The 22,141-nt window shown below is 37.7% G+C and overlaps 1 protein-coding gene across 2 annotated transcripts in view; it reads left to right on the top strand.

Moving 5' to 3' along the window:
- The window catches only part of SEMA5A (semaphorin 5A), a 310,103-nt gene extending 291,470 nt beyond the window's left edge, over nucleotides 1–18,633 (top strand). For both annotated transcript variants that reach the window (XM_054284906.1, XM_054284907.1), the window contains exons 20-24: nucleotides 6,006–6,176; nucleotides 11,044–11,199; nucleotides 13,228–13,275; nucleotides 15,479–15,690; nucleotides 17,046–18,633. In XM_054284906.1, coding sequence (XP_054140881.1) covers nucleotides 6,006–6,176; nucleotides 11,044–11,199; nucleotides 13,228–13,275; nucleotides 15,479–15,690; nucleotides 17,046–17,165 — 707 coding nt within the window. In that variant the 3' untranslated portion in view covers nucleotides 17,166–18,633. The remainder of the gene's footprint in view (nucleotides 1–6,005; nucleotides 6,177–11,043; nucleotides 11,200–13,227; nucleotides 13,276–15,478; nucleotides 15,691–17,045) is intronic.
- Nucleotides 18,634–22,141: the final 3,508 nt, after the last annotated feature.

Below are 22,141 nucleotides of genomic sequence, written 5' to 3'. Positions count from 1 at the left end.
AATGAAAGAGACAGAAAGGCTAAGGAATGTGAGGGCATTTTGTTCTGACCTTGACATGAAAATATTTTCCATAGTACTAGAAATAAAATTTTAATAAAGAATTTGATGCTAAGATTTTCCTGAGCTCTTCGAGGGTAAGGACAGCTTCACGTGCTCCCTTTTGGCTGGGATGGATTGTTACCCTTTAGTAACAATCCATCCCAGTCATTACACTTCCAGAAATATCTGGTTAGCTGGCAGAGGTGTGATGGAAGCCATAGAGGACCCTTCCTGCCACTGCAAGCTCAATTCTGCTTTGCTTCCTCTTCTGCTTATTGCAGGCAGGATCAACCTCTCATGATGTAAAGTGCTGACAAATGGGAGTGATAGGGAAATATCACTGAGCAGTGCTTAAGTCATGCTGAAAGTCAGTAGGGCTTAATGCTTCTCAATGAATTAATCTGGGCTCAGGGTCATCCTGAGAGATACTAAGCGCTCTGAAGGAGTAACACAATGAAAAAGCCCACGGAGCAATCAAAGTGTACAAGGCTGTCTTGTCTGGTAACTGTCTTGCAACCCTTGAAGTATCTGAAATATACTTATTAATATATTAATAAACAGAAATTGATAGTTAAATGCAGGATCCCAGAACTTCAAATAATTACTGAAGTGATCTAGACTTGGCCTTCAGTGAGTTCTATTAAACCTTTTTTAGGCCTGCAGTGGAGAAACTGAAAATTTTTCTGCAGTAGTAAATGGTCCACTGATGGGCAGATTGGTAGCAGTCACTGGGCCTTTTGCTCATAGTATTTGAAGGCTGAATGTATAATAGTAAATTGAACAGTGCCAGAAAATTGCCAGAAATTGTACCCAGGTCCTGAAAGATGTTTTTTCTGTATTGTTCAAGTTTTAGAATGATCCCTCATATAATTTTGCCTTCAACTAACTATCACTCTCCCAAATCAGCTGCAGAAATAGTTTGTGAGCAAGAGTAGTGTAAAGGCATGTTCATAAAGTACTGTTTCCATCTGGGTAAGCTACTTTGAGGGACAGGAGAATTTGAACTATTTTTTGCACTAGCGAATTATGCTTTGAACCTGTGCCTCGGCTCTTTTTTTATGTCTCAGAGATATGAATAGCATTAAGCTGGCAAGAACTGAACTGAACAGGCTCAATAACTGTGAATGCTCACTGACATTTCTGTTTTCTTTGAGTTACTAATCTGCAGTCAATAATGAATCTAAAATCAGTCATATCAAGATTTTGTTGTCCTTGGGAAGTTTGCAAGATATTTACATTATGAAGAGAAATAGATGATGAAGAGAAGTGTTGTTTGAATGATAAATTCTGCAAATCTACAAAAATTACAGGAGTTTGCTGACTATAAGATCTGTTTGCCTGACAATGATTCAACCTAAAGGACTTTAAGAACACTGTCCTAGTTCATAGTATTGCACATCTCTTCAGTTATCTCTGTAGAAAAAGACAACTTTTCTTCATTTGTGGTTTTTTTTGTTTCTTACTGCCTTCTCTTATATTCCTTTGCATAGGGACATGGGGATGTGCCTTAACGGGACATTTAAAGCAGAGCTGTGTGAGCACCACTGAGTAGCATGAGCTACAGGAGTTCCTGTTCTCTCTTCTCCTCAGGGCATGGTGGAGGATCAGAGGGAAAGGACATTTCAAATCTAAGGAAATTTCTTAGATTTGAAATTCTGATACTTCATGAAAATATTTTGTGATTTTACTAATTTCAGATTTTTATTGTAGTAGTTCTAGTTTAGTTCAGTTGTGAATTTTTAGCTGAGAAGATCTGAATAAATTCAAATGTCACTAAACTTGCTAATAACAATAATGAGTTTCAGATATACAAAAATCCCTGAAAGACTATTTAAGTTATTTATGCATCCCCTAAAGCCAGTTGCTTTTTATTTGTTTTATTTTTTTTCTTCTTTATTGTTTTCATTTCCTCCTATTATTTTTTCTTTGAACTCACACTTGGCCACAAGGAAACAAGAATGTATTTAAAAGAATAAAATTTATCCTGCAGTAGCTTCATAAATCAGAAGGAAAAAAAATTACTCCAGTAAATGGAAGTTGAAGCCCCTCTCATAACGTGCACTCATCTCTCTAGGCTGCTTCTGTAGCCAGCAAGAAGAAGGATTGACTGCTCTTTGAAGCAGCTGTTGGCTTTCTCCCTTAAAAGTCTCAGTTACAGGTTTAAATCCAAGTAGACCCTTAGATTTTGTTATTGTTCTTTTCTTAGAACTATTTGTTTACCTTGTGTTTCTGCATTGACTGTTCTATTTTGACTGTTTCATTTTTGAATGTTTCTATTTTGACTGTTTCATCCAGCATTGTTTTTATGACTAAAAGGTATCACAGAAATAAGACTTTGCCTTTGTAAACTATGATGTAAAAGTTGCTCCTTTCCCACCCTGAATCATGCAGCAGTATCCCACAGGACTGGGAAAAAGCAGTAGACTAAGTGATGTGGAATGGGATGGTCCCCAGGTGTCTGGAAGGGAGCAGTAGGCTGCCCAGCATGCAGACAGCTTATAAAGGAGCCTGCAGTTCTGTCTGTGTTCTCATGAAAGCAGGTGAGGTCAGTGTGTCTGCCCAGACTTCCTTGTAAAACCCAAAGTTTTACAAGTTTATCCAGTTTACTTTATTGTCTCTTGGAAATTATCCAGTTGTGTGGATGTTTTGTCGTGTCCTCAGGAGATCCCATTTCTGTACACTGTTTCTTCCTGGCACATCCTCTTCCCTATGGTGTGGGGTTTTTTTTTTATTGCAGTGAAGAAATACTTATTAACCTCAGCAACAACCAGCAGGCAAAAAGTTGTTTGCTTTGCTCTAAAGGAAAGTGCACTGTTTGATAGCGCACTCCTAGATAAAAAGTACCTTCTTCCTAAAGGGACCAACCTCAGCAATTGTCAGAAAATGTAAAGACTCTCTAAATCTTTCATTGTGCAACTACTTTAATGACTTTCTTTTGTCTAACATCTCTACAAAATGGTTATGTAAAGAAACTGTAGTGACTGGAACTTTCCTTGCTGCTGTGTATTTTTCCTCCTATAAGAGACAGAAATAGCATTAAGGGCTCCATGACAAAAGGAAAAAAAGGGAAAAAAAAATCCCAGATGGTGCTGTGTTGCTAAGCAACGTAAAGAAAGAGGAAAGAAACCACAGAGCTCTATTTAGGTCTTGTAAAAACTCAAGCAGTAAATACCCACTCCTTTGATCTTATTTAACCATGATGATGCCCTATTATCCTCTATTGCTGAAAAGAAAAAGTTCTGGGGACAGATAAAAGAGGTAGTTATAATAGTCCTTGAAAGGTTAGAGGCAGCCTGTCAGTAAATAGTTACTAACAAAAACCAAAACCAGTTACAATTGCACTGTCCAGATCAACTAGGATCAAATCTAACATTGTCTGTTATATTTGTCCCATGCCACCTTCCCCAGACACACTTCTCCCACTACATCTGAAGCCCAAAGGTACAGCCATGATCACTGCAGTTGTGGAACACGGTGTGGGGACGTTCCTGGGTGTCACATCGGTCTCTGCATTCTCGGCCACCTCTAGATCGATGGCAATTTCAAATGCAGGTGCATTTGTAATTCTCACTCTGGTCCATTGAGAAATAAGTAGGGAAGTGTTGGGGATCACTGTCTCCATTAAAGCAAACAATGCACTGGCAATATTTGCAGACAATTTATGTTCTGTGTAGTTAATCTCAGGCAGAATCAATTCTGTTTCATGAAGGTATGCTGCAGCAGACTTGCCTCTGATCATTCATTTGAGCTAGTCAAAGATCGCATTAAAAAAAAAAAAGAATCAAAAAGAGTATCTAGAAAGGTAAAGCCTTTATGTCATATGAAATAAATAGCTTGGGTAACAGCTTCTGCTTTTATTTGCCGTAATTTAAAAAAACAGAAAAAAGAGGCAAGTTTTGAATAAAAGATGCTGTGTCTTGAAATTGTTATAAAATTGCACAGAATATTTCATCTGCACTGAAGACAAATAACCTATGGCTTTCTTTGATATGAGTTTGCATAATACTGCATTAATAGAGTTATCTCAGGCAAAAAGACATATTTGTTTTCCAGTGAAAAGTATGAATAAGAAAAATATAAGTAAGAGAACAAGTCAGATACTCTACCAAGATACAGTATTTATTTATGATAGGTGGTATAAAACTCTCTCATGCATGATGATTTGTTGTATGATGTAGCAATCATTGAATTCCTTAATAATGGAAATAATTTGTTTAAATTGCATACTTGGAATATAGTACCAGATTATGGAAATCCTGTCTGTCAAATCAGGCTTCAGAGTCCAGATAAATTAGTTGCAAGAGTTTTCATGACTACAGTTCTTAGCAAGGAAGTTCCAAGTCCATGCTTTCTTGATGTTTAGGATGATGTTGCAAATAAACAATGCTGGGAATAAAATGCAGTATATTCAACAACTTCAGTTACAGGATTAGTAAATAGTCTTTGGTATGCAATAAGGAATTATCTCTTTGATTATCAGTTGAGAACCTGAAGCTGTATTCTATCTGAAATTACATTTAAAATGCATGTATAGCTTTTAATATCAAAATTCTCCTAGCTCATTTTCTCACTGTTGAAGACTTTACATAGAAATCATTTTACTCAGCTCACCAAGTGCATTTGTGATGTGCAATCCTGCAAAGCCAAAAGGAGTATTTTTTTAAAATGTTCTTCTATATCTCCATCGAAGAGAGAATTTAAATGCAAATACCACATAGATATTTTCACTGTAAGCTAATTTTTTTAAGATTTTTAACCTTTTTTTTATGGTAAGAGATAATAATGGAATAGCATTTCTGTAAACCAGTAGAAACTATCCATTGAAATTGAAACTATCATTAATTGAACAGAGAAGATCAAAAAGACATGGTAAACAACTTACTTCTGTAAGAATTCAAATGGTAATGCTTTAAAAAACGGTTTGAAAAGAAATTAATCTTTTTTGTAGGATATGAAAATTTTGAAAGTTTAGGTTTTTGTAAGAAGATGAATGAAGAAAATACTACTTCCCTGGGAGAGGTACATCTGACTTTGTCACATGGCTACACATACGATGTCTTTGGCAGATGGGTTGCAATGTGGCTCTAAATAACTGAAACACATCCTGAAGCAGTAGCTTTAATAACAGGGGCTCAAAGGAGCCAGACTGGTGCAGGCAATGAAATGAACTTTCATTTAAATCTTGTCTAGTGGCCATGTGTCATATGACAAATGGGTCTTCCATGAAATCCAGACTACATTTCAGAAGAATGTTGTGAAAACTTAACTGGAGAATAGTTTCACATACATGAATAAGTAAATGCAAAAGAGGGTGGGGAGGGAAAGGTAAATGATAATATTTGTTCTTCAAGAACTTCTTTTGGAAACTTAAAATGGCAACTCCTTTTTGTCAATGTGTGTTGCTTTCTTCAGCTTCTGCCATTGTTCTATTTCTAACATCTGTGGTAGAGCTGTGTTAAGACTGTAAGATTATATTGGCCCATCAAATCCTACAACTGTGTTAGGTCATTTGAAATGGGTTGTAGGGTTAAGGCAATCCACCTGTGTTGAGAAACAAATTCTGAATTCCTCCATCCTTCTGTTGCTATTATTTCGCTAGGTTTTATTCGTATCAACAAAAAACTATTCTGAGCTTACCATATTTCTGCTAAGCAAGCTTTGGTATTTTGTTTCCTCAAAACTGAGAAAAGAAAAATCAAGATTTTTGCCCTTAAAGATATTATGATACCCCCTTAAAGTGTCTTTTATGTATGAGTAATTTTGTTAGACTTTTCCAGCATACCAGGGCCTTTTTAAATTAAATTGCATTGTGATTAAATTTGTGGGAACTGTGTTCAGTGACAGCTAAAAATATCCAATAAGTTCAGTAGGCCATGAATTAGATCCACAGAATATGACAAAGATGTGCTGGATTATGTCATGTCTCGCACCAGCTTGGAAAAATACAGTATTCTTTGTCTTTTCAGTGGATGGAGGCTGGTCTTGCTGGTCGTCCTGGTCAAAGTGCTCAGCCACGTGTGGAGGAGGGCATTACATGAGAACCCGCTCATGCACAAACCCAGCCCCAGCGTACGGAGGGGATATCTGCCTTGGCCTGCACACGGAGGAAGCACTCTGCAACACACAGCCATGTCCAGGTACCCATTCATCTTTGGTCTTTGTGTGCCACAGAATAAGGCATTCCCACTCAGGCAATATTGCCCTTGATCTATTATTCAGGAGCAAATAATTTCTCTCCCTTATTAAGTGCATGATCAGCCCTTACATGCTACAATGCTACAATGCTACAGTAAATCAAGTGCTAGCAGAATACGTTCTACAGGAGACTACCTCCTTCCTCCCTCTTTAAAAATTAAAACCTAAGTTGCTGTATCTGAATCTGGATTAAGTAAAATTGTGTAATATTTAAAGTGGACCTCATCCCATTAAAATGAGACTTTTAGTAAAAATATCACAAAGTAGTGCTTTTGTTACAACACCAAACATTCACAGCAAGCAAATTCCTGAGGTTAATATTCAACATGTGTCATCACATCAGGTGATATCAGGTCCTTTAAGTAGATAATATTTGTCCTGTTTTAATATAAAACACAAAGAAAACTTTCATGGTCTTTGTAAAACTCCTTCTTCAACTTTTAATGTTAAGGAACAAAGACCTGATCTTTTTAAATTACAATGGAGTGCTTAGTAGATGAAATGTCTCGGCACTCCTGCTAGTTGTATGATATTATGGATCACATCTATTTCTGTAACTTTGACTCTGCCTTTTGACTCATCTTAAAGGAAATTATTTTTTTAAATTTAAATTTAAGTGAGAAATTGATATTAAAATCACTTTCATTTATTGTTATTAAAATCACTTTCATTTATTGCTGATTAGTGGATTACAGGCAACAACAAAAGAAAAGAAGGAACTCTGATGCCACACTGTATTACTTGTTTCACTTAGAGCTCCTAGACTTTATAGCAAAAGTTTTCTGTTCATGTGATGAGGCTATGCAAGTGAAGGCAAAAGCCCTTGTATGGCAGACTTTGAATGGATCATATTACTTCTTATGATTCTTTCCTTCTCTAGGCACCACATATCTTCCAGCAGAATAAAAGTACGTACTTTGTCAAAATTAAAGCAGATTGGTTTAAAAAAAAACTCCAATTGGGTTTAAAAAAAAAAGGCCAAGCATAGAAATCAGTTGATTATTTGATTTTTTGAGACAAATATTGTACATTTGTATGCAGAAGTCTCACAGCTGCCTTGAAATCCTTTAAGGCATCTTTGAAAGGTCAGAGCTGGAGTGCTCATTTTGCTAGTATTGTAGCTATTTCTCTTGTTGTGCATTTATTTTCTACCACCATTCTCCTATAAATGACAGTTTGCAAACATTCATAAATAATGCCTTCATCTCATTTTGACCTGCTTGTGACCCAAATTTTGGAGCAGATGCAGAATTCAGGAGGAGGTTGGTTTCATTCATCTTAGTTCAAGAAAGTGGAAACTCATATAAAACAATAACATTTCAGAAGCTTGAAATGTATTTTTCACATTCTGTAATGTTTTATTGATACTTCAATCTCACTGAAAATTTGCCGTAGGTTTTTGAAACAGCAGTTATCCACTAGCTGTGAGAATGGCCCTTGCCTCATGTTTACAATATAGATTTCACAACTGCTTTTTACTGCTCTTATTTCACATGGGTATGGGTCAAAAATAACCACAGTGCTTCATACATCAAGTTGGACAGACACTTGAACACCTGCAGAGCCATTTTCTTGGGGTAAGGACCTGGGGAAGAGTGGTTTGTCCTTGTGCAGATCTGAAAACACCATTGCTGACATTCACTGCTTGAGTGACATGCTCAGTGTAAGAGAATAGTAATGACACTTGGAATCTAAGAACAACCACCCAGCACAGAAATGAATATGCAAAAAATAGAAATGATTTATAACATTTCTTAAGTTGTGAAAAGAGCGAAGATTTTTTGGCATTTGAAATACTCCTTTTCTTTTTCCAAACAAAACTAGCAGCAAATGAAACTTTCTGGAATCCTGATACTAAGGATTTGTTGAGGATGTAGAGATTTAATGGAAAATCCAATTGAAAGTATTCAAGTATGCACTTAAAAGAAAGTAACGGGCTTGTGTCTGTAAAACACATCAGTTTTTCATCTTTCCTTTCAAAAGCTCTATCACTGAGTTTTTATTTATATTTATAGTTTTTATTTTAATTTACTCAAATGCAATCACAGCAATATGAAAGGAAGCACTGCAGTATTGATCAATAGTGGCCGACTATCAGTAAGTGTAACCCATTGCAATGTGTCTGCAATATGTTTCATAAAACAGTATTTTATGCCTTAAGTATTTACTGCTTTTCTAAGAGGTGAAAATACTTTCTGTCCTTGGATTGGTAACTTGCACATACAAACAATGGACAAAGCAGCTGAGCATTTAGAAATGGTGGTGTAATACTGCATGAAAGAGATTTAAATGTTACATTGATTAATCTGATCTTTGTGCAGTGCTGCCTTCACCAAGGGATCTCTTAGGAATTGCTTTGTCTTAACCTGGCATCAAAGGCCAGCCAAGAGTCTGTAGGAAGAAGATGTGACATGTCATGATTAAGCCTTGCCATGTTAGAGGTGAAAAGCAGTTCAGCAGGTTAAACACCTATCCAGTTGACCTTCTCTTTTACATTCTCATGACTTGTGCACAGAACTGAAGAGCAAGTTCAGGAGCCTGACTGAGGTGCAAGAGAGCCTCAGATACTTTGAAGATATCAAAGGAATGAGGCAAGATAGCTGAGTCAGTACAAAATAATGCAAAAGCTGTGGGATCACCTTCCCAGGGATGGCACATCTGACAATTTGAAGTCATGCATCTGTTAGTCTCGGGTGTTTTACTCCTCTGCAGCTCTCTGAGGAGCTCCCAGCTACCTCTTCAAACCACAGGTTGGGTGTGAGGACCCACCATTGCAGGGGTGACCCTCTGTTTCATGCTTGCACTGATGTCCTCCCTCTCTCTCCTCCTCTGATTCTGTGTGCCAGATGAAGCTGATCAGCTCAGCACCAGAGCCAGACTACCTGTCCTGTAGTGTCTGATGCACTGCAGGACTCAGTTTCTTTATGGGTCTCCTAAGGAGCAGGACAGAACAGTAACCTTGCCCAATCACTCATTTATGACTTAGCATGATCCCTGTGTACTCTGATGTTCCTATTTCATCATGGGATGTAGCTCCTTCAGCAAAGGATCTGGCAGGCCAAAAGCACATTGGACAAGATGGGGCTGCAGAGTGCACCAGCCAACAAAATGCATTTAGGATTCCCACAACTATTTTGGCACCTGATGCATATATCCCAATTATACCAGGACTGGACAAAAATCTTGGCTCTGGCTTAAGCATGCTCTCTGCCACCAGTGAGAACTGGGCCAAGATTTGTAATGGGCAACATTCCTTTAAGCTTGAATGAGTAGGGCTTTATTGGTGCTAAATATTTAGGGTAAAGATCCATATACTTATTTTACTTAAATCTAGCAGCTGACACTGGAGGTGATAAGAGTAGCTCCTTGATGTGCCACACTAAGCAGGAAAGCAGAAAGAGGCCTGTCCATTTGCTTGATTCCCACCTCAGCTCTCCTACCCCCCTGAATTAGGGCTGAAATACATTTTAGCATCTGCCTCTGTGCTCCTGGTACCCACTCTGCAAATGAGCCCCTCCCAGGACCTTTCCTAAGAAATAGAAAAGCCAAAGGACAGAGCTGAGTATTTCTGCTACTCACAATAACAAAATCTTACAAGCTGATTGTATCAAGATATTTGTCCTGTTGTTCAAAGAAGGCCTCATCAAGACAGTTACTAATTGTTCATTAAATATCAATATCCTAGTTCCTACATGACCTGCTAGGTAAATCTATTTAATAAACAACAGCTATTGCTTGACATTTTTCAAGACTGCAGTCTCAAGTATTTCTGCTGCAGTCTGTTATATTTTAGATGACTGAGAGTTTTAACTGCTTTCCTGTGTGAACAAGGGGAAAGTAATAAGTAAATGTGAACCTTGTATTCTGGAATTATACAAGACATTAGAAGGGGCCCCAAATACTGTAAAACTTCCTTTTCTTTCCACCTGATAAACAGTGTAGAAAAGCTTCACTAATTCACTAATTGTAATGTTTTTCAATCTAACTTGAATCAAAATCAAAAAATACAGTTTTTCATTGAGCCAAAATGAGATTTTGTAACATTTCTTCATATTGGCATAAAATCACTTAAAATTTTGAAGTAAAAACAAGTTTGGTTTGGAATAGTAGGACTCTATTCTATATCAAAACCATAATGCCATTCTCATGGGAATGAGATCAATTCACTTCATTTAAGGAAGGTATCTGAGATCACACAGGCATGAAATAAAAATATCTTCATCAAAGCTACATGAGGAGAGGAAGAAATATAGAAAATAAATAGAAGGTGACAAACTGAATGGGGAAGAGAAGATGAGAATCTACAGCCAAGAAATGAACCTGAAATGGGAAAAGCTAAAAAAGAAAACTTTAGAAATCTTCCAGATGTGTCTATTTTGGGGTTAAATACATATTCTGTTTCAGAATAGAATACTCTTATAGTTCTCATTGCTACTGGTCAGGTACATAAAAAAATGCAGTGCATTTGTTCACCTTAATGACCTAGACTGGAATTAATTCCACAGCTATCCCTCTTTCAGTCACCCCTACAGAATCCTCCAGCTTCTCACTTCCACAGACAAAGGCCATGGTAGAAGCCAGAATCATGTGATGTCTGTGGCAAATTTACCATCACACCCACATTTCAGAGACTTCTGCCAAAGCCAAACTGCCTTTGTTTAATCGGAATGAAGGAGCTGCTAGATGGTGGTGGCTGGGGAGGAGGCTTTCTGTTCTAACTCAGAAATACAAGCTATTTCTCTCTGGCTAGGGGCGCTTGAACTCCTTAATCCCAGTGTCTGCATGTGTGTCCCTCTCTGCCTGTTGCAGACAGCTGGTCCGAGTGGTCCGAGTGGTCTGACTGCGACTCGTCTGGCCTCCAGACTCGCGCTCGGCAGTGCATCCTTGTGTTCCCTGTGGGCAGCCAGTGCACAGGCAATACCACGGAGAACCGAGCCTGCGGGGTGGACTCCAACTTCATACCAGGTGAGACCACATCATCCAGCTCCTTGGAGGATTGGTGAAATCTCTCAAGGTTTCAGGAGCGAGGCATAGCACTGTTCCAGACTGCACCGTGCAGATCCATGAGCTGAAGCAGAGCTTGCCTTTAGTCAGCACAAGGATGTTGGTCTACTGTGTAGAGACAATGTATCTTGGTGTCTACATAAAAATCTGTCCCATGGCACCCAGCGTCACTGCCTTGGTTAGTCACTGTCACAGCATTCTGCAGGTCTGTCCCATTCTACTTCATAGCAGAGGATGAGTACACACAGCAAGCAGAAATAGTTTGCTTTTTATTTTAAATGGTTTTGGGACTAGGATTATTAAAGAAACATTGCTGTGGGTTTTGTTGTTTGCATGTACAAAATGGGTGCTGTGGTTGTAAGTCTGGAAATAATTTCAGATAGTCCCTTACCTTGATAACTGCTCAGAAAGATAAATACCATTAGCTTTGCCTCCAGTTTTATCTCCCATGACTGCTAAGTACCTGATGAATAGTCACATTATGTATTATTCTATAGTATTAGTTGAAACTCATGACTGTACTTTTGTTTTTAAATCGCAGGAGTCATTTAAATCCGCACAACAGTATGGATGGTCACAATGCACTGCTGTTAACAGTTGGCTTTCTCCCTATGTACATTAAAAATAGCTAGGGTTCTTTTCACAGACAGAAAAATTTACATTTTAATGTATCATTTGAAATGTAGCTGTGTTTATTCAGTGCTGCAACCTTTTCTTTGAGTGACTGTGCAGTAAACTATAGTGCAATGTAACAAAGACATCAGCAAAGTTAAACTCTGTTTTTATGGATGGTGCATAATGCTTTAACTCCCAAATTGTATTTTCCTCTAAAACCAATGTGAAAAATGTCAGTATGAAAGCAAAAACACCCACATTGTATTTTCCCTTTTCTAAGACTTTTGAAGCTCTATTAATATCCACATTCTGTGAATCTGCAGCTTAATCCAATATCAGCTCTACATCTTGTTTTGGAAGGAAGGCATTTTCAGAATCTGAAACAAGCCACCATGTCTCTTGCCCTTCTGGTTTGCTGCCCCACCTCACATTACCAGTAACACAGCAGATAAGGTCATGCCATTACTCCCACCTCAGTGAATCAAGCTGGCTTTCTCTGGTTCACTTGGCTCACTTTTTTCATCCAGGTCCTCTAACTGAGAGGTTTCCTCCCTAGCTCTTGGCTGAAAAGACCAATCCCTGCAGAAGTGGCAACCTTCCCCTGTTGTAAGAACTGGGCACATAGCACTAGCCCATTTCTGTATCTTTTACCTCACTTCATTTTTTTCTTGGAAAGACATTATCCAAAAACTTAAAATTCTCCTTTTTTGAAATCTGGTGTCAGCTACCTCACTTGTATACAAATGATCCTTGACCCTTTCAGAGAGGTTCAAAAGACTGATTCGTAAGGCAGAACTTCCCTTCACGGAAACCATGGTCTGGAAGTAAGGAGTGGAAAAGCTTGTTTGCCTTCAGATTTTATCCTGTATTTTCAAAGTAAAAATGGTAAGGATACAGGCTGGAATTGCATTTAATTAGTTTACTATTGAGACCTACAAAATTAGCAGTTGTCTTTTTTGAAGATGTATAAATTCCCACTTTTCACATTAGTGCTAGAAGTGACTTTTGGAAGTAATGAGCACATTTGAAGGCAAGGTAATTAAACTGTAGTTAATTTTACTTCAGTAAATCAACTCTTTCTCCACAAGCCTAAACTCCACAAGAATGTTTCCATGTACATTTCATCGTTTTTATTCCAGAGATGTTTTGAGGAAGAATTAAAAACAAGTTGTTGCTTTTGCTTGGGAAGCTAAGGAGCCTGAAGATGTCATAGGTCCTTTCTATTAATTCTAACACATAGTAAAAATATTTTTTGCCTTTAATTGAAGTGAATGTAATAGAATGAATTTTTAAATTCTTTCTGTGTTAATCTAACTAGAAGTTCTCTGTAATATTTTTTTCTCCTTGGCCTAAGTGGTTTATTTGTTTTTCTAGAAATATCTGTGGCACGATCCAGCAGCATAGAAGAGAAACGATGTGGCGGTAAGCTTTGCAGCTCAAGATATCTGTTAAATGCTGAAATGTTGATTCTCCATTTTTTGATTTTGTTTCACCTTTTGCACTCTCTTATTAGTAATATTCTACCTTCTAAATGCTGCATTCTCATTATTTACACTTGTACAGAAAAAAGTAGTTACTTGTACAGAAAAATGTAGTTACTACAGGATTTCTCATTAAATATCCATCTGTCATTGGTGACCTTTGAGAGTAGAACATGCATTATTGGATGTTTTTATTTTCTTCTTTGTCAGTGTAGCAGTCACCCTTGTAACTCAAAAAGAAATATCTATAATAATCTAGTTATCAGAAGGTCGAAATTTGTAAATTTGTTGCTCCTCCTTTTTCAGGATAACAAGTGCACAAACCTCTTTTAGACTCAAAAAAAACAGCAGAAAAACAGCCTGCTAACAAATTTAATAGCCCAGACTCTATCTGGGACTCATTTTCAGCTTCATTTTCAGAGACAAAACTGAAAAGTAAATAAAAGGTTCCATTCTAGAGAGTCGTGATGCTAGAAAAATAGATCTCGAAAGAAAAAACTTTTAAAACCACTAAACAATAAGAAGAAGAAGAAAGAAGAAGGAAAATGAACCTTTTTTTCTTAGCTATCACGCTTAGTCTGTGTTGTCATGGTAATAGCTCTGGCCAGTCCTAGTATTCTTCCATGCACAGATAAGCTGCATTTTTAACCTAATAAAGGACAATGAAAAAGCAGAGGTTGTGAAAGGGTACTTGTGCATATGGTAACTTGTTATGGGAGCAAAGATAATGTCATTTGATTTTTTTTGCTAATTAGCAGTTGTACTCTGAAAACATTTTGCCAAGTTCTACAGCACTGGGAAACCCTCATAAAGGTGTAGAAGGATATTTTACTGATAGATTGATATATTGACACAGTCAACTGAGTAACCTAAATATTAGTTTGTGTTTCTAGGTACCCAGTAGGTATGTAAAGGTTTTGTAAACCTTAGATTTTACAAAAAATGGGACCCATGTGCCAGCCCATTTTTCTGTATCACAGTGAAAAAGATTAGCATCAGTATATCAGTTTTAAATCCTTAATTTGTACATTTAGGCAACTACAAACAAATTTTCAGTCATGCTAAGATGAAATTTCCAACATGCGCTTCTCAGTGATACTTCTCCCCTAAAGTAAATGAAAAAGCACAGCTCCTGTTCCAAATAATGATGGAAAGCAGTCCAGTTTGTTTATTTCAAGCTAATCCTACTGGTTCCATATCTGGTCTGGTGTCTGTGTTCAGTAACATCAGGGGATGATTGTGCTTTAAGTTCCCTCCTACAGTTTCATGCAGCAATGGGCTTCCTCTCAGTTTTAATCCTTGCGTAGGTGGAGAGGATTTCCCATGGTCTGATGCCATTGTGCCTGTGAAGAGCAGAGCAGACAGGAGGGTGCTGGGCTCTGAGGTGTTGACTTTGTACTCTCTGGCTGCCCTGCTTAAAGGTGTATTGAGATTCAAGGAGTCTATCTCTCGCTACTTCCCATTTCTTCCTTACTCCCTCTTAAATAAAGAAAAAGTTCCAAGAGCTCGAGAAGGAAACAAACTGGCCAAGATACAAAAGGAATGATAGCCAGCAAGAATTAAAGCAGGGATGGAAAAAACATCTGCTGCTGCTTCTGGGATATGCATCCAGTAAAAGGGATATGGAAAACATTTATGGAACACAGGAATGGGGTTCAATGATACCAGGATTTTTTCAGTTTTGCCACGAGTCACTATGCATAAGAGAAAAAACTGTACTAACAGCAGAGGAGGTGATACTGTAGTTCACTGAAAGAAAAAAACTATTTATACTATATACATAATTTATACATAACAAGGCTCTGTTGCACTGTCTGAAAAAAAACCCCGATGAACCATTCAAACATACGGAATGCAATTAATTTTTCTTTTATTTGTGTTCTGAACTTATTTAAGCATCTTTCAATGATCTCTACTTTAAGAGATGTATGGGTATCTAAGATTCTTATAATGGTCCTTTCAGGGAGGTAAAATGAATTTACTACTGTAGGAATAAACCATCGCAATTGAGATGTTTCAGGGAAACACATGAAAATTCCCTTATCCTTATTTGAATCAAACACTTGTCTACATTTTTCCCCGAGCTGAAGCTTTTACTGCTACTGCCTCAAAATTAAGATTGCCTTCTTCTCTCCGCTCCGCAGAGTTCAACATGTTCCACATGATCGCAGTGGGACTGAGCAGCTCAATCCTGGGGTGCCTTCTCACCCTGCTTGTTTACACCTACTGCCAGCGGTACCAGCAGCAGTCCCACGACGCCACCGTCATCCACCCGGTGTCACCCGCTCCGCTCAACACCAGCATCACCAACCACATCAACAAACTGGACAAATACGACTCTGTGGAGGCCATCAAGGTGAGCAGAGGGCTGGGAGGTACTCAGTGCACCTAGACGACATTTCTCCTTGCTGCTTTTCCACAGTGGCATTTGAGCTCAGCTTGTGCTGATTGTTAATGACAAAAGCAGATTTCACTTGAGGTATTGTAATTGCAGATCCTTTCACTTGTCAATCCCTGTTAGGCAGGAAGTTGGATTTTGCATCTGTGTATAATTTATACAGCAGGTTTTGCTGGGAAAAAAGCAAATCACTCAAGTTGTTTTGTGGGGTTTTTTTTCCTAATTGTGTTCCCTAGTGGCTTGTTCAAGAAGTAAATAGAGCCATTTACCATGGCATCCACTGAAGAAATTCCTTTGACTCTGATGATCCAGTTTCAAGGGCACTGTTCATCTTCCTGCACTATGTCTCTGTATGGGAGCTATACCTGGTGAATATATTCTGGGTCAGACCCTCAGCTACTGTTTATAGCCAAACTACTCTGTGAAAAAGCAGTACAGGTGTACTGAGAGTCTATAATGATATCCATACTATTTCGTCATTATTCTCAAATTGCTTTTCTCTTTTTATGACCTTTTAAAATAACTCTGCTTTTCAGATCCATTAAATTAAGGACGGATGTGCATTTTGAAAATACCTAGTTCAGTATCTGCAGATTACAAAGTTTATTCATGCATCTGCAAAGCTTTTTTGCAAATGAGGATTTTTCTTAAATCCTACTTGGATAATCCAGTTCTTAATTTCTGCATTTTTCTTTCTAATTAAAGACATTTTAATGAAAATTATTAAAAACAGCAAGAAAAGTCTGGATCTTCTAGTCAGCAGTGGAATATGAACCTAATTTAAAGCTTTTTGAAATTCCACATCATCTCTCTAGATAGCTACAGAAACAAAAAAAAACCCCATTCCTTTGAAAATTAGTATTCTAAATATCCATATTACTTTTTTAAAAAACAGGTTTTATGCTTTAAGGCCTTCAGACATTTCTGCCACTTGAAAATCAGGGAATTAAGACAGTAAAGAGAAAATAATGCTTATTCAGTTAAAAGATAATGACTCATTCTAATAGGAAGGACTGCATATATATGATTAAAAATATTCACAGAATCATAAAATTAGTTCTCTAATATTGTAGGGGAAAATGCCTGGCTTTATGAAGTAGAATGACTTTCTGTAGGAATGTTATTACATAAGAAGATGCTTCTTGCAAATGCAAGTTTCTGTAGATACACAGGTATTTCTCAATGCATTTTTGACTGGCATGCTGTACACAGGTATGTGCCACAAAAACTGCCTTGGTGAAAGAGCACTTAGTGGTTATCTTTCTTCTGCCCTTTTCATTTTCTGATTTCTTTTTTTCTCTTTTTCTTCTCAGGCATTCAACAAAAACAACCTGATTCTAGAGGAGAGAAACAAATACTTCAATCCACATCTTACTGCAAAGACTTATTCTAATACCTATTTTACAGATTTCAATAATTATGATGAATACTAATGGGCTTGTGTATTTTCTGGCCTCCTGTAACTCCCCAGTCCCAAGGCCTTTGCTACTCAAGTGCTCATGTGATTGAGGCTTCAGAGATGAAGTTCAGAGACATTTCAAGCACGATCCAAGCCATCAAATCCCATTGCTGCCAAAAGCCCAAACCACCTGTTTGTGACATGATGTTTTCTTTGCAGAATGCAAAGTTGGCCTTCAGTGTCAGGGGCAGCTGTAGCCCCTTAGTGTTGCTGGACCACTCATGAGGATTGCATTGCTTCGCTCAGTTTCATAAATTTCCACTCATATTTCTCTAACAAGTGACTAAGTCATTCCGGAGTCTTAAAAAGAAATAATAATGTTACCCCTTAAATCTGGGCCAGGAGTGCAAATCTAATTTTCTTTCTAGGCATTGTCTTTTATTTCCTTGGGGTTTAAAAAGGGAGCTTTGCTGTTAGCCCTCTGTGCAGTCTCCTGAAGCTCACACTGCCAAAAAGAGCTCACAAGGTGCTGGGGATGACAAGAAGAAATGTGGCAGTTTAGTGATCCTCTGCAGCAGCTCTGGGCTCTGTAGGCTGATCTTCCTGGGCTGTAAATCACTCTGGCTGCTGTTCAGCTGCTCAGAGTGCAGAGAGGTACTAAGGCTGTACCGAGGGATACAATCTTGTAATTAACCCGGTCACCTCCGGGGTCAGTGCTTTGCAGCTGCAAGCCGAGCCCAGTCACACAACGCCTTCACCTTGCTCAGTTTAATTTTTGCGAGGGTGTGGAAGGGGCATGTCCCAAGGGAGCCCGAGGGAGGAGGGCAGGTGGGAGAGGCACACTGGGAGGTTTTTCTCTGTGTCTTTAACGAGCCAGCCTTGCTGCAGCACGCGGGTTTGTTGTGGCATTCCACAGGCTTCCTCTCCCTGGTGCGTGCCCATGGGACACACTTGTCTCTGATGGCTGTGGCCACCAGGCTGGCCATGGGGCAGTACAACTGCACTGTGTATTGTGTGCCATCTCTGGCTCTTGGGGGCATGTAGGCATAATCATAGGTCTGCTTTTTTCTTTCCAGCTTTTACTTTATATGCACGTGTCCAACAAACAAAGCTGGCTCAGAGAATATAAATACATTTGCAAGGGGCTGTCTCATCTTGCTGCCATGTCTGACCTGCATCAGTCAGCCCCTAGAGGAACATTCTTATGGTGTTTCAAGTGATGATCTTGTTGGATTTCATTGATGTACATATTTAAGTTTTAAGTTATCAGTTTTAATTCCTTTTGTAGTGGTAGATGAGAAAACACAAAGTTTTATACCATTTTTCTTTGTCTTGTCTGTTTTCACCCACATTCATGACATTTTTATTTTTGTATCTGAAATTTTATATGTATAACTAAAAAGAAAATTGCAGGGATTTGAGTCAGATTTTACAGAGTTTATAGTAGCAAGGAAGCATTTGCTATTCTCAGAAGCTAGTGAGAAGAAATTAAGTGAATATTAAGGATTAAAGGACTGGGCTTTCATTTTCTTGCTAAAAGCAAAGACTGTCGCGCTAGAATACTAGGGAGGTATGCAAGGAGAAGCAGAGTGGAAATGCTACCATTCTGTTTAGAGCCCTTGCTAGTTAGGTTATGGTATGATAGGCAAATAGAGAAAAACATGTATATATTATAATGATTTGCCACTATATATGGAAAAAAAAAATCAAAAATACCAATAAACACTTCCCTAGCAATGGTAAATACTGTATCTACTCATGGCAGTGAGCTGTATTTTGGAATGGAGATAGATCTGAATGTAGCACTATGCTTCCAATCTGCTCTACAGAAAAATGAAAAAATTCAAAATGGTCTTTAAAATGCTATGCAGTAAAATGAACACACATTTACCATCTATGAAAGTAATTAAGATCAGCCACCTATTTTTTTTCCAGCTGAATAGTTCTCCCTGTTACTAACTCAGCTAAATGAAAGCACCTCGTCTTCACACCACCTCATCTCCAGAAAGTATAATAATGCTGGGTCTCTATAATTTGTGATTTTTTACTGTACATTAGATTTGGTTTTCCAGGAATAAATTAGCTGATTGCTGCGAGTAAGAGAAAATTTTCTTTGCAAGAAATGGAGGGAAGAAAAACTCTCCAAGTCATAACCAGTATGGTATTTCAATTACTGTGTTCATGCTAAAAGATAAATTTTATATTTAAATAAGATAAAATAAAACCTATATTGTTGCTACTGCCAAGAAAAAGCAGCACATGTACATACACACGTATGAGCAACATTGTTCCTTTCTGCCCCTGTATTAAGAGCACATTAGTCCAACTTCTGGATTTTTTATTTAGACTATTAGTTTTGAGACCAATACCTTTAAAAGATTTGAACTGTGTATTTTTATTTTACCTTTTTTAATTAAAATTACTGAAATTATCTTCTTTTTCCTAACTCCTTAGTAGTTTGAGGCACGCCTAACTTTATAGTGATCTATTTTTCATTCTTTTCGTGGATAAATACATATGTTAGATATGTGTTATATAGGTGTTAATAATACCCTTGGTTAAGTCTGCATGATCATAGGTAGAAGTCCATTTAGCAGATGCTCAGTCTGCTCACACTTCCCTCTCCTAAAGGGTTATTTCAGGTGTTCCAGATCTTTGAGCAGCTCCCATGCCAATATGTCAGGAAAGTAATTATTTTAATTATTTTTCTTCATGATTTAGCTTCCTAAATTTAGTTGTTCTATATCACAAATGAAATATATTCAAAATTCTATCTGAAGCAGGAGGGTAAACGTGGAAATTTCACAGCACTTAAATGAGAAAAACTAGATGGCAAGATCTCCTTGTCAAGCTAGGTTGTAAGACAACAAGTTTTAAAGCCTTTAGATATTTGTGTCTTAGGTAATTTTAAAGGACCCCAAATGCACTGCCTTTATCAGTATTTTCACCTTCTGAATTCTGTGTAGCTATTCTGGTAGTTTAGTACAGCTTTTTCTAGTACGTGGAGCAAAGCAAAATGCAATCTCCATTAATTTTCAATTGACTTTATTTAACATTTTTTCTAAAATAGGCTACAAAGCTGAAAAAGCAGATTTCATAGAATTGTTTAGGTTGGAAGATGTCCAAGATCAAGTCCAACAATTAACCTAGCTCTGCCAAGTCCTCTATTAAAAGATGTCCATTTCTTCCTGAAAGATCTTATTTTTCTGTCAAAAATATAACAAGTGGGCATTTCCTGCAAACCTTGTTTAAGCCAATAGAGCTCTCAAATTTTCTCAAGGATCAAATGTGGTTCTGAAAGCATTGTTTTTTTTCTTTGAAAGTGAAAATCTAGTCCCTTGCTCATTAAATGCCATGCTTAAGTATCTTCCATCCTTTTGCTTGGATAAAGTGGTCTGTTTTGGACAAATAATTATATTACCTCTGAAGCCATTAGTTACTATTATTAACCATGCTTACACTGATTGCATAAATTTAAAAATGCTTCTTTATTTTGAATGCAAACAGTTTGGCAGATAAATTAAAATTCTCAAAGTTGTTTCCATGTAGCCCTGCTGCTTGGAGGGATAAGGAAGCAAGGCTGCCAGTCCCATCCTTCACAGTACAGACACTCATTGGCCAACTCAAAGTACTGCTATGCCTGAGTACACATTTTGTGCTTATTTTTTATTTTTCTGAATCATAGCATACGTTCCTCGGTTGCTTAGAAAATTGACTCCCATGCTTGCAGATATATCTTGGACGTTGATTTGAGTTTGATGATCTTTATAGCCTTTTTAAGTTACTCTATATAGAAGCTTTTCCAGCTGTTTGCAGTCACCTGATGTTGAAGCAGTGTGGTTTGGCTAAAACTAATTGAGAGATTTTTTACTAGGAATAGGAATTTTATAAGAGAGGGGAAGAAAGAATGGGGCTTAAATGGCTTTGATTTCCAGGCTATTAAGCAGTACTGATTAAAGTCTCACATTGGTGTGGGGTACTGTGCATTTAGTTAGCTCTACCAGAGATCCATGCCAGACTCTGGGAAAGTACCAGTCCAGCATGCAAATCAGGAGCTACTGAAGCACTTATGTTAGTGAAGAAATTTCTCAGAGCATCAGACCATATGGCTGTTCAAACCAGAAAAGAATGTAAGAGGTCCCAGATGTAAGTAAAACGTTAATAGGATTAAATGCTTCAGTATTTTTTTCTTCATAATTATAGAATAAATATATTCACTTCTTTAAATGTGGGACCAGTTTTAATAAAATCGGCGCAACATGAGCACATTCCTAATGTTGACTGTATGCATAATGGCTTTGCTGTATGAGATCAATTCTGTAAACAGTTTGGTCCAAGCTTATCTTGCTCTGCTTGAGGCGTCTGGCCAATTTTAACTGTAGCTGCCACCAGCATTGTCTGTGTCTCATCTAGGAAAACATACTTAGATGGGCAGAGTACATCCTGATGAGGGCTTGTGTCTCTCCACCAACACTGCAGTGAGCCTAGAGAGTGATGCTTGTAATTTGCAGAGTAATTTCCATGCCTAGGTTGGCATAAGCTAGGCTCCTGGATATAATTTTACTCATCACATAAGTAACCACACCAAGATCAATGGTATATATGTAACAAGTTACTTATTTTAATGTGTTTACAGAATTGAGCCCAAAATGTATTGCTTCTGCACAAATCCATGCACAGTACAAGATGACTTCAATAGTAAAACAACCAGATTCATTTAAAATTGTTCACAAGCAAATCTGCATCTTGATATCAGGGAATAATATGTGTTCATTGTGTGGGGTATTTGAATTCATTCCTTTCTTTGCTAAATAAATGAATGATAAAACAAGATATTGCTTGACTTCATTTAAAAGCCATTCTTCCAAATAAAGAAGGATTGTGGGATCTGTGGACATTTTCCCTTTTTTCTGTCTACTTTTCTCCACAAAAATGAACCCGTTTGTGGCTGAAATAGCCTTTAGCTGGACTGTTCTGTGTCACTAAATGAATGCTTTGCATTGTGTTGCC

The sequence above is a fragment of the Melozone crissalis genome, unplaced genomic scaffold (genome assembly GCF_028551555.1).
Source record: "Melozone crissalis strain CALT ecotype California unplaced genomic scaffold, PUWL_Pcris_2 ptg000042l_1, whole genome shotgun sequence".
Classification (NCBI taxonomy): domain Eukaryota; kingdom Metazoa; phylum Chordata; class Aves; order Passeriformes; family Passerellidae; genus Melozone; species Melozone crissalis.
This window is presented reverse-complemented; position numbering and strand designations above follow the sequence as displayed.